The sequence below is a fragment of the Eurytemora carolleeae genome, unplaced genomic scaffold (assembly GCF_000591075.1).
Source record: "Eurytemora carolleeae unplaced genomic scaffold, Eaff_2.0 scaffold662, whole genome shotgun sequence".
Lineage (NCBI taxonomy): Eukaryota > Metazoa > Arthropoda > Copepoda > Calanoida > Temoridae > Eurytemora > Eurytemora carolleeae.
Window position 1 is genome coordinate 53146 of NW_019396880.1, and position 15102 is coordinate 68247.

At 32.1% G+C, this 15102-nt stretch overlaps 2 protein-coding genes across 2 annotated transcripts; both read left to right on the forward strand.

Annotated features, from left to right (window-relative positions):
* The first annotated feature begins 3 nt into the window (after window positions 1-3).
* Window positions 4-4941, forward strand: LOC111709677 (oxysterol-binding protein homolog C2F12.05c). Its single transcript, XM_023483501.1, has 8 exons — window positions 4-93; window positions 273-378; window positions 809-965; window positions 1974-2039; window positions 2385-2491; window positions 2719-2885; window positions 3014-4324; window positions 4563-4941. Exons 1-8 carry the CDS (start codon window positions 23-25, stop codon window positions 4855-4857), a joined length of 2280 nt encoding a protein of 759 aa, XP_023339269.1. The 5' UTR covers window positions 4-22; the 3' UTR covers window positions 4858-4941.
* On the forward strand, window positions 4881-15099 carry LOC111709678 (uncharacterized). The gene is made up of 18 exons (XM_023483502.1): window positions 4881-5063; window positions 5400-5443; window positions 6085-6175; window positions 6456-6509; window positions 7450-7520; window positions 7745-7808; window positions 7965-8014; window positions 8614-8689; window positions 8977-9024; window positions 9242-9296; window positions 9847-9955; window positions 10202-10294; window positions 10810-10913; window positions 11925-12000; window positions 12407-12482; window positions 13413-13580; window positions 13785-13946; window positions 14117-15099. Exons 1-18 carry the CDS (start codon window positions 4954-4956, stop codon window positions 14196-14198), a joined length of 1533 nt encoding a protein of 510 aa, XP_023339270.1. The 5' UTR covers window positions 4881-4953; the 3' UTR covers window positions 14199-15099.
* Window positions 15100-15102: the final 3 nt, after the last annotated feature.

Genomic DNA, 15102 nt, shown 5'->3' on the forward strand with positions numbered 1-15102 from the left:
TATTTTTTTCCAGATAAATACAATGACAGAAAATAAATGTGATAAATGTGAGTATTTATCGTCGGAGAAACGGTATTTGAAAGGACACATTAGGAACATCTTTTTAATGAAAACTTGTGTCCTGTTTATCTTTATTTTATAAGTATTCATTTTCTTTTGTCGGAAAACTATGTAAACAAATTTCTAAGTTTTTCTTCTAACTTGACTAAACAGCTCGACTGCTAGAAAATAAGAGAAATTAATTAAGGCAGTTATTAGATGATTGTACGCAGACGAATGCACTGCTTGGATGGAAAAAATGCTAAATGTGATGAATGCGAATATTCTACGTATAGTCCATGGAGGCTGAAGCTGCACAAACAGAACAAGCATAATAAGGTATTAAACAAAACCGCTAATTTACTTTCACTTTAAGAATGTGCAATAAAAATTCACAACGTTACCGTTTATACCAAATAGCTCTCTTGGATTTTCTAGAAATTGTAAATGAGCTAAAAATTGCCGAGACCCATTAAATTCTTAACAAAAGAACTGTTTCTCTATGCTATTCTTCTCTGTTATAAAGCTCTTTGCTCATGTATATATATTTGTATATTTATATGTTAGCTACAGCTGGCCAAACGGCTGGACCAAATTGGTTAAATTTTTTTTGAGGTACCCTGGGGTTAACATAGGCTTAAAAAATCGGATTTTTTCAAAATTCGAGTTTTATTAACTTCAGCTAATTTTAAATAAAGGTTTACATATTTTGAGATCTTTACTTCAAAGGGGACCCAGCAGTATTTTTTATTCTTTTTGATTTGACTAGGATTGCGGACTGCGATATCTGTGTGATCTATGTGAACATTCCTGTCTTCAAATCCGAGAAATGAATATACACAGGAAAAGTGATCACGGGATTCAGGCTAAGAGAGCACTCAGCGCCTTCAGTCTTCACCTTAGAAACCACAGAAAAATTATAAAAGGAAAAGCTGAAAATCAAGTTTATTTTATTATTTTCTTTAATATCCCATCCTGGTATACAAAGCAAAATTCTTTACCAAACTAGATCAAATGACTCGATTCCGGATTTAATTTCTTCTTAATGATACCCTTCTTAATATAAGCCAGAACCTTTCCACTATACACCATGGACCTTTCTCCATATACACCAGACCCTTCCCCATATATACCAGACTCTTACCCCATAAATACACCAGACCCTTCCCCATATATACCAGACTCTTCCCCTTAGATACACCAGACCCTTCTCATTATCCACTAAATCCTTCCCCTTGGGCCCTTGTACACCAGACCCTTCGCCTTAAACACCAGAGTCAGGCCCATCTCCTTACATACCAGATTTTTCCGCATATATAACAGATCCTTCCCCATAAATTCACCAGACCCTTCTCCTTATACACCAGACCCTTCCCCATCATTACACCAAACCCTTCTCCTTATAAACCAGACCCTTCCCCATATATACGAGACTCTTCCCCATATATACCAGACTCTTCCCCTTAAATACACCAGACCCTTCTCCTTATCCACAAAATCTTTCCCCTTGGGCCCTCATACGCTAGACCCTTTTCCTTGTACACCAGATCCTTCCGCATATATATACCAGACCCTTCCGCATATATACACCAGACCCTTCCCCTTTACACTAGACCCTTCTCCTTGTACACCAGATCCTTCCGCATATATACCAGACCCTTCCGCATATATACACCAGACCCTTCCCCTTTACACCAGACCCTTCTCCTTTACACCAGACCCTTCTCCTTATAAACCAGATCCTTCTTCTTATACACCAGATCCTTCCGTATATATACACCAGACCCTTCCCCAAATATATACCAGAACCTTTGTTTTATACACCATGCCCTTCCCTTCTTTTCTATTTAAACCCGTTTAAAAATAAATTTGCTTGGCGTTTGCCATAAAAAAAAATCTTTTAGAATTGGTTAAATTCAACTATTTTCCTGCAGACAGTTTGGTGTATTCATCATCACAGGATATTTTGAAACAAGCTAAACTATCCTGGAACCTTGTAGGTTGAGTAGTACAATTTTTTACGAGACTACATTAGCTTAGTGAATATTTATAAATATTTTGTAATTTTTTTTATTATTTTTTCGTAAAGCGTTTACCTTCAGAGAATGGTAACGTGCTATGCCTTATGTTCACATGAATGGAAACAGAGTTATACTTTTTTCCGCAGTCGCAAATAGCTAATATAATAGTTTTGAGACCATTTTATTGATAAGGTCTAATTTTGCTTTCCCTAAAAAGTCTAAAATAACATGGTTCCCTTTTTAAAATTCATAATCCTAAGAAGAAGAAAAAAGCGTAAGAATTAGTGTTTTAATTCAATAATTTACCAAGATTTTGTTAATTAGGTGAAGAAGAGAAAGAAAAACTGAAAGATTTATCTCGGAAAGAATATAGAGCTTGGTATACACTCTTTAAACCCAGAATATGTGCGTCAACTAATATTTCAGAAGAGGTACATAAAACAAAAGATATATAATAAACAATTATACATTTAATTTTAAGAATTCAAAATATAAAAATGCGTATTACACTCCTACTTCCAAGCTTTTTTCCTTTTTAGTTATAAATTTTTCTCCTAAATCTTAAAAACATTATCAAAAAGAATCTAAATTTTTAAAGTAATGGCGTAAAAAAAATCTTCATATTTTTCCACAAATCTTAGATATTTCTCCATTTCAGGATGATGCTGATCAATTGGATGATAGTGTACATGATGATGATGATCTTGATCAAGATGAACATGAAGATGATCAACATGATGAAGATGACTCTGATGCTGAGATAGAAGTTAACGTTCTAGAGATCGAGTGCTCAGAGACTACCGAGATCAGCATCATATCACACAGGTATAAAACTAATTCAATTTGAAATTAAACAACTTCCGAAAGGAAAAAAAATAATATTTTTTAGTTAATCAAAAAAAGTTTAACTTTTTAAAATTAACAATTCTGGTTTTTTACCCACTTTTGTTTAGACAAAGTACAGAAGTTGGGAGAAAAATAACAGTGCAGCAAGACGAATTCATCAGTTTCAGCTCAAGTTGTTCTCCAGGGTTATCCGACCAACCAACTAATCATTTGTTTGTCCAACCCTTGAGACAAACATCAAACCAATCATCCAATCTGCTTTTAAATCAACCTGGAAACCATACAATTGACCAACCGTCCTTTGAACCAAACAAATTGTCCAGCAAACATCCAACTCACCAAATATTAAACCCGTCATGTTCATCATTTGAGTCATTCAATCAGTCTTCCTGTATAGTACAAGACCAAACTTCAAACCAATTAGAAAAATCATCTTATCCATTTGTTCCAACTTATATCCAACAATCCAACCAATTCGGCATAACACAATTTAATATGCTAAACAACCAACAGTCTACACAGTATCAACCATTAAAACAACAATCAAATCAACCATCTAACATTCAATTCAATAATCCAGTAAATCGAGAATCCAAAGAATCCAGCATTCCATCAAATCAAGAATCCAGCATTCCATTAAATCAGGAATCTAGGAATCCATCAAACCATCCATCAAACTATCATTCAAATCAACAATCCAACCATTCATCAATTCAACAATCCAGCAATCCATCAATGTATCCTTCAAATCATCAATCCATCAATCCATCAAAGAATCTACCAAGCCAATCATCAACTCAGCCATTAAAACATCCATCAATATTTCCATTAAACCATATTAGGAACCAGCCATCAAATCAATCATTCAGCCATCCATCTCACCATTTACCAAATCAATCCTCATACTATGCATCTGAACATCCATCAAATACACCATTCAATCCTTCATCTGATCGGCCATCAAACGATCCCTCTAGCGATCCATTGAACCAACATTTAAGTCAACCATCCAAGGATTCCACAAGTCTGTTTTCTAATCAGGCATTGGTACAAACATCCAGCGAACCAGTGGCTGAACAAAGAACTGTCCTGGAAACTTCCTCTTTTAAACAATTGACAAATGCCAAAAGAAATTTGTTTCCATGTGAACAATGTGATTACTCAACGGAGAAAAGATCAAATTTATTTAGACACATGAACTCTCAACATCTTAAAGTTCAGAATTTTTGTGACATTTGTGACTTTTCAACTCCCCACTCAAGCTATCTAAAGAGACACTTAAAGTTGCATTCATCTGAAAAGACTGAATCTGTTGTGAAGAAAGCTCAGCACCGTTCCTCATTTCTCAAATTCTGTGCTGAAAAGAGAGATGAAATAAAAGGAAAATTGTCGATTAACTTTAGAATTGTGAATTCCAGGAAACATATTTTAGTTTTAAATTCTAATTTTTACAATGAATTGTTATCAGTTTTCGGACACGAATGGTGCTGATAATTTACGTTTACATCACTTTTCAACCTGTTGTTGTTCATTGTCCAGAACAAGCCTAAGATGATTTCTATTTTAATATAATTTCTTATCGGGTTTTCTTTACCAAAAAAATGTTTTACATTAATTTTGATGCTTATTTAATATATTAAAATATGACGTTTACAGATTGGTAAACCAAGAGCTCGGAAAAGCCTGGAAATTGTTAGATGAAGAAACCAAACTTAAATACACAATAAAAACCAAACCAAACCCTACAGTAGAATTAACAAAGAAATGTCCGAGAAATCCCTTCGCATTATTTGTTCGCGAATATTTCGCGGATTTGCGAAAAGATCCCAAATATTTAAATATTTCTAGTAGAGATGTTTATAGAAAAGCTGGAGCAGTTTGGGCAAAAAAAAGCCCAGAAGAAAAGAAAAAATATTGCTTTATGTTTGTTGAGGAGAGAAGAAAAATGTGAATTAATTTGTTATTTGCTTTTTGGAGATCAAAACTAAAAATTATTTATTGAATTATTTATTCAAAACTTTTTCTATATTTCAGATTCTCGATAAAAATGCCTCCCTGGAAGAGTCCTGGAAGCCTGGCATCCCTCAGTTCGACCTCTCTAATTACAAGCCTGGCGGTCAGAATACGCGGTGCAGACACAGACTCTAAAATATTTAGGAATTTCATATTCTTTATATAACTTGGAAAATTTCATATGAGTATATAAGGATGAAAAATTCAAAATCTGACCTTATTTAAATCTTCGTTCCCGGCATGATTGCATTGGGTCATTTTCAAAATGTAGTTTAAAAGATTTAATTGCAAGTGATTTTATTTTTGGAATGAAATTCAAGACTCAAAATTCTTAGCTGTCCTTTTCCGGTCATGAGAGTTCGAAGATTTGACGAATAAGATATAAGAGAACATGTTAAATTTTTTTAACCCGGTTTAAATTAGTTTCGTCAAAAACCCTGTTTTTGGCATAATAATTTAATAAATTATGGAATTGTGCAGTGATATCCAGTCAGTTCTCTCCAGTTTACCAATACCTCTATTAGGTTTTTTTTTATTAATTTAGAAACCATGGGTGAGGTAGAATTTTATATATCAAATCATGTCGAGACCATATTATGGTCAATAGATAAAACCCTAAAATCAACAGTTTTATATCTCCAATAGAGTTTAAGTCAAAAGAGACTATTTTCATTTTTAAAGTTCTCTCTTGATATATTATTTTAACAACAAAAACTTCTGTCTGCCCTCTTAGTACTTTTTTTTATTTTTTAATAGTGCTATAAAGTAATTATTGTGCTGTAAAGTTAAATTAGCTGTTTCTTATAGCACCGTGCTGTAAAGTTAAAGTAGCTGTATTTTATAGCACCGTGCTATAAAATTAAATTAGCTGTATCTTATAGCACCGTGCTGTAAAGTTAAATTAGCTGTTTCTTATAGCACCGTGCTATAAAGTTAAATTAGCTGTATCTTATAGCACCGTGCTGTAAAGTTAAATTAGCTGTTTCTTATAGCACCGTGCTGTAAAGTTTAAACTGTTCCCGGATTTTCACCAAAAATTAAATTAACTGAAGAACGCTCGGTACAAAATAAAATTTAAAAAGGTAAAGAGAAAATTTCTGTAAAAAAAACTTTCTAGCACAGCAATCCAAAATAATAGTTTTTATAAATAGTTATTTTGATTTAGAGGATGTGATAGAAGGGTTGACAATTATACTGATAGGAAAAGATAAACAAACCAAATCGTTCTTTAATGCATTTAAATGCTTCCCACTCAGGTAACAAAACTAACTTAAGTAAGATTCTAATTAATATTTTACCGAATTAGTGAAAGAATGTAAGTTTCAAAAACTTTAAAAAAACGGACTACAAATCTTATATAAACTTTAAAAATGTCATTATTTTTATGATGTTAAATATTATTCAATGCGACAATATAAAGAGTACTTTCGTTTGAACCACAAGAAATTTCGAACCCGTTCTAATAAGAGCATTCAAAAATGTTCAACTCGGGATTTTATTCTTAAACCCTTTAAAACCTTGAAATATATAATTCAGAAACCTGACAAAACTGAACTTCAGTAGACTGTTCCATGGATTTAGGCTCTCCAGGTTTGATAAACTTATGAAAGACAAACTTATGAAAGACAAACTACTGAGATACACACTACTTAAAGGCAAGCTTTTGAAAGACAAATTGCTGAAGGTCAAACTACTTGAAAAAAAGCTCTTGAAAGACAAACTCCCAAAATACAAAGTTATGAAAGACAAACTCCTGAAAGACAAACGACTGAAAGGCAAACTCTTTAAAGACAAACTTCTGAAAGAGAAACTCCCAAAAGACAAAATTATGAAATACAAACTCCTGAAAGACAAACTACTGTAAGACAAACTTCTGAAAGACAAACTTCCGAAATACAAACTCCTGTAAGACAAACTTATGAAAGACAAACTTATGAAAGACAAATTCCTGAAAGCCAAACTCTTTTAAGACAAACTTCTGAAAGAGCAACTCCCAAAAGACAAATCTATGTAAGACAAACTCCTGAAAGACAAACTCCTTAAAAACAAACTTCTGTAAGACAAACTTCCTAAATACAAACTTCTGAAAGACTAATTTATGAAAGACAAACTTATGAAAGACAAACTTATGGAAGACAAACTTCTGAAAGACAAACTTCTAAAAGACAAAGTACTGAAAAACAAACTTCTGTAAGACAAACTTCCGAAATACAAACTCCTGAAAGACTAACTTATGAAAGACAAATTTCCGAAATACAAACTCATGAAAGACTAACTTATGAAAGACAAACTTATGAAAGACAAACTTATGGAAGACAAACTACTTGAAAACAAGCTCTTAAAAGACCAACTTCCGAAAGAAAAACTCATAAAACAAACTTCTGAAAGACAAACTCTTGCAAGACAAACTTCTCAGGGAAAACGCCTAAAAGACAGAGCTTTTAAAATCCTAAAAATAAAAAAATTAATGAAAAAGTAAATGAAAATACCTTAGATTAAAAACTCTTGCATTATAATCAGATTATTTCAGAACACAGAACACAGAGTTTAAAGAGTTCTGTGTTAATGTATTCAAAAACACACATTACCTCAGACAACTAGGAACACTAATATTATTTTTAATATTAATTTATTTATAATTGATTACTTTACCCATTTATTTAAAATTAGCAATAAGATTTTGAAAGTTTCTTGTCCATCCAATCAGAAATAGTTAATTAAAATTGTTTTTAGGGGTTGAAGCAGGATGCTTTTTCATTATAATATATTTCCCTGTTTTGAGATCTCAAGTTTTTTCTTCAAAAAAGTTAATAATCTTGTGTTAGTTTTGATCGCAAAATGTACAAATGAAATTCTCACACAGCTCGGAGACTCCTGTAAACATCTATGGTAATAAATAAAAACAATAAATATAAATACTTTACTTAAAGAAATCATTTAAATAAACTAAAACAATTAAAGGTTTGTAAAAAGATTATGCATTTTTTCTGAATTAATGAATTTTTTGAAATTATTTTAAGTTTTGAAAATAAATGGATTTTTTAGGGAACTAAATATTGGACTGAGTGATGATATTTCTGATGAAGGACTTTTAGGAAAACACTTACTATCTTCATTATTTTATACCTCAAATCTACCTAAAATGTGACAAGTAAACCTTAAATGGGACATGTAAACCTTAAATGTGACAAGCAGACCTTAAATGTGACAAGCAGACCTTAAATGTGACAAGCAGACCTTAAATGTGACAAGCAAACCTTAAATGTGACAAGCAGACCTTAAATGTGACAAGCAAACCTTAAATGTGACAAGCAGACCTTAAATGTGACAAGCAGGCCTTCAATAATACAAGAAAACCTTAAATGTTACAAGAAACCCTTAAATGTAACAACTAAACCTTAAATTTGGCAAGAATACGTCTAAATTCTACTATTAGTTAAAATATTTACAGTGTAAATTGTATGTACTTTTTATGGGGTTTAAGTTAAAAAAGTGCAAGAGAATATATTTCGCTATGGTTAAAATTGTGCATTTTCTTGCATGTTAGGGTTGTAGGCTTTGATTTCCTTTACAAGCTATTAATATTATTTAAAATTAGACTTATATGCTAAACCCCCCTTTCAATAATTTATGCAAAATGTTTTCTAAATAAAAGATGAAAAAAAACCTAAGCTAAATAAGTGATATTGAGTAGGGCTGTTACCTACCCCCACAGATACCAGGTGTTCTAACCTCAGGATATTAGATATAACCAAGTGCTGGAATATCAGGTAATTAATTGACAATTGTCTATTGAGAAATAAGATTTTAATGTCTTTTGAAAAATAACATTCTTTAATGGTAAACTTTCAATTCTGTAAAACAGAGAAAAAAATTGCATGTAAAAAAAGAAATTCAGGGCGTTTCACATTGTTTCGTAAAAAAATTATTTAAATCGTTTATGCATTTTTTTATTCAGAAAGGACAATTTTCCAGAATTTTTTAAGGTTTTAAAAATATTGTTTTTCGGTTCAATCTTTTTAGAGTAACAAGATTGTTAAACAATTGATAATTTTAGTCCAAAGGGAGCCGCCAGTGTTATTACAAAGCTACCTAAACTCCAAAGGTAAAAGAATTTGATTTTAAAAATAAGATTAAAAGGTTTGTTAGCTGAATTTTATGTAAACTTTAAAAAAAAAATAATGTAATTCTCTACACAACGATAAAACTAAACAAAAGTTGAAAAAAATTTTTGAATTGTTTGCTCGTCTATTTGGTGTATAAATCTGTAAGATGTTTATTAAAAGTCACAGTATATCGATATTAATTACATTTTTATCTAGGTTGTGCTACTCCAGTATGCGAGCAATGGCAGAAGAAATATCAAGAAACCAAGAGGTTTTTTTTAAAATATTGAATTTACAATATGTATTAAGTATTGTTAATCCTTTTTTTGTATTTTGGGAATAACCTATGTAAAGAGTGGTAGTCCCGATTCACAGTGGTGCAATTTGAACCTTTTCCTGATCAATAATAAAGGAGATATCGTCGTTGTTTTTGCATGAAAACTGACTGTTCAGTTTTGACAATATTGTCCATTGTTTCAGCAGCAGAAATCCGCAAATTACATTCACAGAGAACCCACTTGAAATTGCGTCTACAATTGTGTCGAAAATTAAGACACTTTAAATATAATTTTTATAATCAAATAATTTCTAAATTTTAGAGAGATTTAAATCTGAATTTTTATTACCAAGCCAAGATAAATGCTAAGAATTCATGACTTTAAAATATGAACGGTTTAAAGTTAAGGTTACAAGCAACAAATATAGAAAGACAGAAGTGTTTATGATTTCAAAGATTTATCTGTATTTATTGCATTATGCATAAATATATTTTATCAATATTCTTCACACAATTATGCAATAAAGTCCCTATAAATTTCTAGACTGAAGAGGTTGGAGGAAGCTACGAGCTGGATTATTTTGAATGTACAGAACAGAATTATGTTCAGCTTAACTATAAAACCATGCCCGCTGTCACATATCCAAGAATAGGTTGGTTTATTGATTGATTGAGTTTCATTCAATTCAATTTGAAGCATTCAATTTCTAATTTTAAGCATTCAATTTATATTTGAGATAATATATTTTAGATTTGAAGCATTCAATGTATATTTGAAATATCAAATTTCATTTTTGATCAAATAAATTGTATAACTAATGAAAAAAGTGCTTATTAGCTTATTAAAAGTTCACTTTTTGGAAAGCTTTCTGAAATGTTTAATTTGAACACTTTTTCAGGTTTTTCTGAAGTATTTCAAATGTTCCCAAAGATCTTGACAATTAAAGTTTTAGTTTCTGATCCTGAAGTCCAACAGTTGACATGCTTTACAGGTCAGTGTAGAATAGTTGACATACTAAACAGGTTTCTGTAGAATATTAAACATGCTTTATAGGTTACCGTAGAATATTAGACATGCTTTACAGGTTACCGTAGATTGATAAACATGCCTTATAGGTCACTGTAGAATATTAGACATACTTTATAGGTTACTGTTATAAATTAGGCATGCTTCAAAGGTTACCGTACATTGATAAACATGCCTTACAGTTTACTTCAGAATATTAGACATGCTTCACAGGATACCGTTGATTACTAAACATGCTTTACAGGTGCCGGTTAAATAATAGACATGCTTTACAGGTTACCGTATATTGATAGAAATACTTTACAGGTTACTGTAAAATATATGACATGCTTTACAGATACTTGACCGAATAAATAGAATATCAGACAAACTTCGTATAAACGACATGCTTTTTTTACAGTACCAATAGGATTGCATTTTTGCTGTAACAGAGATACTCAGTTTGTTATCACTGATATCGTTAATTTTCCTATTTCATAGGTTTACGCCATGTTGAATTTGAGCTTGTTGATGATCCAGGAGTTGGTTTCAAATCCTTCTTCCAGGATCCTTGTACTAGGAACCTGAACCAAATAGTACTCCAGGTATATATATCCTTGTACTAGGAACCTGAACCAAATAGTACTTCAGGTATAGATAAAAAAAATAAATATTTATTTGCAATAAAAACGTTTATTTGCCTAGCAACGTCTAAATTTTGCTATGTTTTTTTTCCTTCCAAGGAACTGATTTCCCGCCCTAAACTCAAATTTTCTAGTCTGAATCCGTATATCAATTCAACCTGATGATGGTTTAAAGCTTGATTACTTCATCTAACAGAATCTATAGTTTTATTTCTGAAATATCTAGGGACTACGACTTCAAATTGCAAAGATAGTATTAAAAAATTATAGTTAGAGGAGTGAAATCCGTTTCTTTTCATTTTTTAAGATATAGTACAATGTACATTGTTGTTGTCGCTAAGAAACAAGATTCTGACGATGAACAGAAAGACAAGGTATAGCCCACGAATCAAAATCGATAATGCAGAAAACTCTTTATTTCCTAAAAAAAAATAACGAAATGAATGATGATAAATAATTATTACAGGGTTAACAAATTTATAATGAAAAGATTCTTACGATCTATTTTCCTATATTCGGGGGGCTATCTGTCGAAAAGTCCGAAGACGCTTTTTATACATTAAAACTTCTGAAAAGATTGACAATTAAATGTTGATGAAGGTCACTAATTCTTTAAATAGAAATGTTTTGTTTAACTTTGAAATGGTTCACAATTGATAAACGTTTTAACTCCGTCATTGGAGAACAAAGAAGAAAAGCGGGCTGGAATTGTTTGGTTTGGCTTCTCATCTCCGAGAGGAGCTTTTAGGTTGAAGACGACATTACATGGAGGGGGGGGGGGTTTTAATGTTAATGGTTGACAATTGTACATTGTACATTGTACATTACACTATGCATATCTGATCTGTAAGAAGCACATTGCACAAATACAATGCACATCCTATCTATAAAGATGAAAAAGATGCACATTGCATATGCTTTGTATCAAGCTACACATTACACATGCTGTCCATTCATTTTTTTATTACAAAGGTGATCTGTACGCCAGCTAGCTACCTGCAAATTATAGCTGAAAACTGTCAGCAGTTGACTGTCTTCAAGTTTACAGGTGCGTGGTGATTATAATATTATTTTAACTGTAATAGTCTAGAAATTCAGGGAGATTCGCGCCCTTCTTTCAAATACAAACCTTGACTAATGTTTCTTTTATATGCATCCAGTTTATATCATTTCATTGAACAGTGACAAACTTTTGTGTAATTTTAATTTTTGTCCAAGGCCACTAGGATGACAAATGAGGCTATAAGTTATAAATATAAATGAATAAATTGAGGATTTAGACTTGAGTTAGAATACTTTGCATCCCTAGCATTATCCCTAGCATGAATCCAATCTGTCAAGTTTTGTCCACAAATATTATAATGTTTAGAAGTGAAAAGGCTTTGTTTTTTTACCCTCACTTTTGGGGGGGAAAGCTACTAACGCAATTTATAAAACAAATTGTTTATTTATAGGAACAACAATAGAAGGAGAAGAAACGCTTTGTGCCTCTAAGAATTATTTCCAGAATCTGGCTCATCTAGAATTCAAGTAATCTTTTTAAATATTTTAAAATATGTTTTGATTACTCTGATCGAAGCTGACAAGAGAAGAAAAATTTTGTCACTTCAACCTCCCCATATAATTAGTAATTTCATATGAGGATTTTGAATGAAGAAGACAATTCAAGTACATTGGAGCGCCTAGAATATCCAACCTTAACAAGCAACCTTGCTTTAAATAGTCCAATACTACACTGAACATGCAACATATCAATTATGCAGTGTACTCTGTACAGTCCAATATTACAATGAACATGCAACATATTAATTATTCAGTGAACTCAGTGCAACTACTCTGTACAGTCCAATAATACAACGAACATGCAACATACCAATTATGCAGTGTACTCTGTACAGTCCAATATTACAATGAACATGCAACATAACAATTATGCAGTGTACTCTGTACAGTCCAATATTACAATGAACATGCAACATAACAATTATGCAGTGTACTCTGTACAGTCCAATAATACAATGAACATGCAACATACCAATTATGCAGTGTACTCTTTAAAGTCCAATATTACAATGAACATGCAACATAACAATTATGCAGTTTACTCTATCTGTGCAGTCCAATATTTCAGTGTATTCATCATAACTATTATTCAGTGTACTCTGTACACCGGTGCAGTGCACCACACAGACCCATTTCATACAGTAAATTGTTATATAAAACATCAAATACGCATATGATAGCTTAAATGTCGTCTTCTATTTAAAACCTTTATGTAACCACTGTGTCATATTGAATAAAAAATAAATGTCGTCTTTCTATTTCCAAGTGTAAGTTCTCAATTTTGAGAGAAAAACTTGACTTAAGGTTTAAAGTTCAGCTTGATGAAGATTTAAGAGCACTTTCTTATGAAAGTCCACTCAGAATTACACTAATAGTCTCTTTAATGATATAATTCAGACTGTTTGGATCCTCTGAGATGTATATTTCGAGTGAAGAGGAGGATGAGGAGGAGGAGGAGGATGGAGGAGAAGGAGGAGGACCAAAAATAAAACCAGAAATTTTATTTTTCTTTCTTCAGTTCTCTACTCAACTTGTTCAAATCTCACTTTATGTCAACTGCTCAAGGAATATTATTTTATCGTTCAGACATTTATCAAAAACTAGCTGAAGTGCCAGGTGCGGCGTCGTTATTATACAAGTTTCGAATTTAAAAATAATGGGGGAAGCAAAGGGGGGTGTTCCCTAAAAACTTTTAGAAGGATGTAAACAAATTAAGTGAAGAATACGAGTAAAATTAAATAAATAAAAAGTAATATCATTACTCAACAGGTTTATCAGCTCAGCATTCCTAGAGAAACTATTTCAAGAGAATACTTTAGTAAACTGCCAGAAGTTCTTCTTATCAGGGCCCTCATCTCTACCCCTAGATAGAGATACAGTAGATCTTGTTCTCTCTACTCTACCCTCCCTAAGGAGTATACATATATCCAGGTATATAGTCCTCCCTACTCTACCCTCCCTAAGGAGTATACATATATCCAGAAAATATTGAGAAAATTTGAATTGAAATGTGTTGATATAATGTTATCTAGATTTTGATACATTTATTCTTTCAACAAAACCATCAAATCTGTGATATTCTTAATGATATTTTATTGTAGGTGGGAGGGTATTACAGAGCGTATACTTGCAGACTACAAGAAATCTAGTAAACTGGATAATTTGGACATAGAATTCTTCTAATTTGGAGCTAGTAGCAGCCATATTCGATTAGAATTCTTCTAATTTGGAGCTAGTAGCGGTCTTATTCGAATAGAATTCTTCTAATTTGGAGCTAGTAGCAGCCTTAATCGATTAGAATTCTTCTAATTTGGAGCTAATAGCGGCCTTATTCGAATAGAATTCTTCTAATTTGGAGCTAGTAGCGGCCTTCTTTGAATAGAATTCTTCTTATTTGGAGCTAGTAGCGGCCTTATTCGAATAGAATTCTTCTAATTTGGAGCTAGTAGCAGCCTTATTCGATTAGAATTCTTCTAATTTGGAGCTTGTAGCAGCCTTCTTCTAATTTGGAGCTTGTAGCAGCCTTCTTCTAATAGAATTCTTCTTATTTGGAGCTAGTAGCGGCCTTCTTCGAATTGAATTCTTCTTATTTGGAGCTAGTAGAGGCCTTCTTCGAATAGAATTCTTCTTATTTGGAGCTAGTAGCGGCCTTCTTTAAATAGAATTTTTCTTATTTGGAGCTAGTAGCGCCTTCTTCGAATAGAATTCTTCTAATTTGGAGCTAGTAGCGGCCTTCTTTAAATAGAATTCTTCTTATTTGGAGCTAGTAGCGGCCTTCTTCGAATAGAATTCTTCTAATTTGGAGCTAGTAGAAGCCTTATTCGAATAGAATTCTTCTAATTTGGAGCTAGTAGCGGTCTTCTTCGAATAGAATTCTTCTAATTTGGAGCTAGTAGCGGTCTTCTTCGAATAGACCATAAAATTTTACCAATATGGTGTAAGTGTCTCTATTTAATTGATATTAAATCACAAGGTTTTGTAATTACCTTTCTTTGATTTCTGTAACATTGCAAGTATGTATTTAGTGCATTTTAGTTGATTGTTATTTGTATGTATTGAGATATTAATAAAACTGTTAAAATTAGGA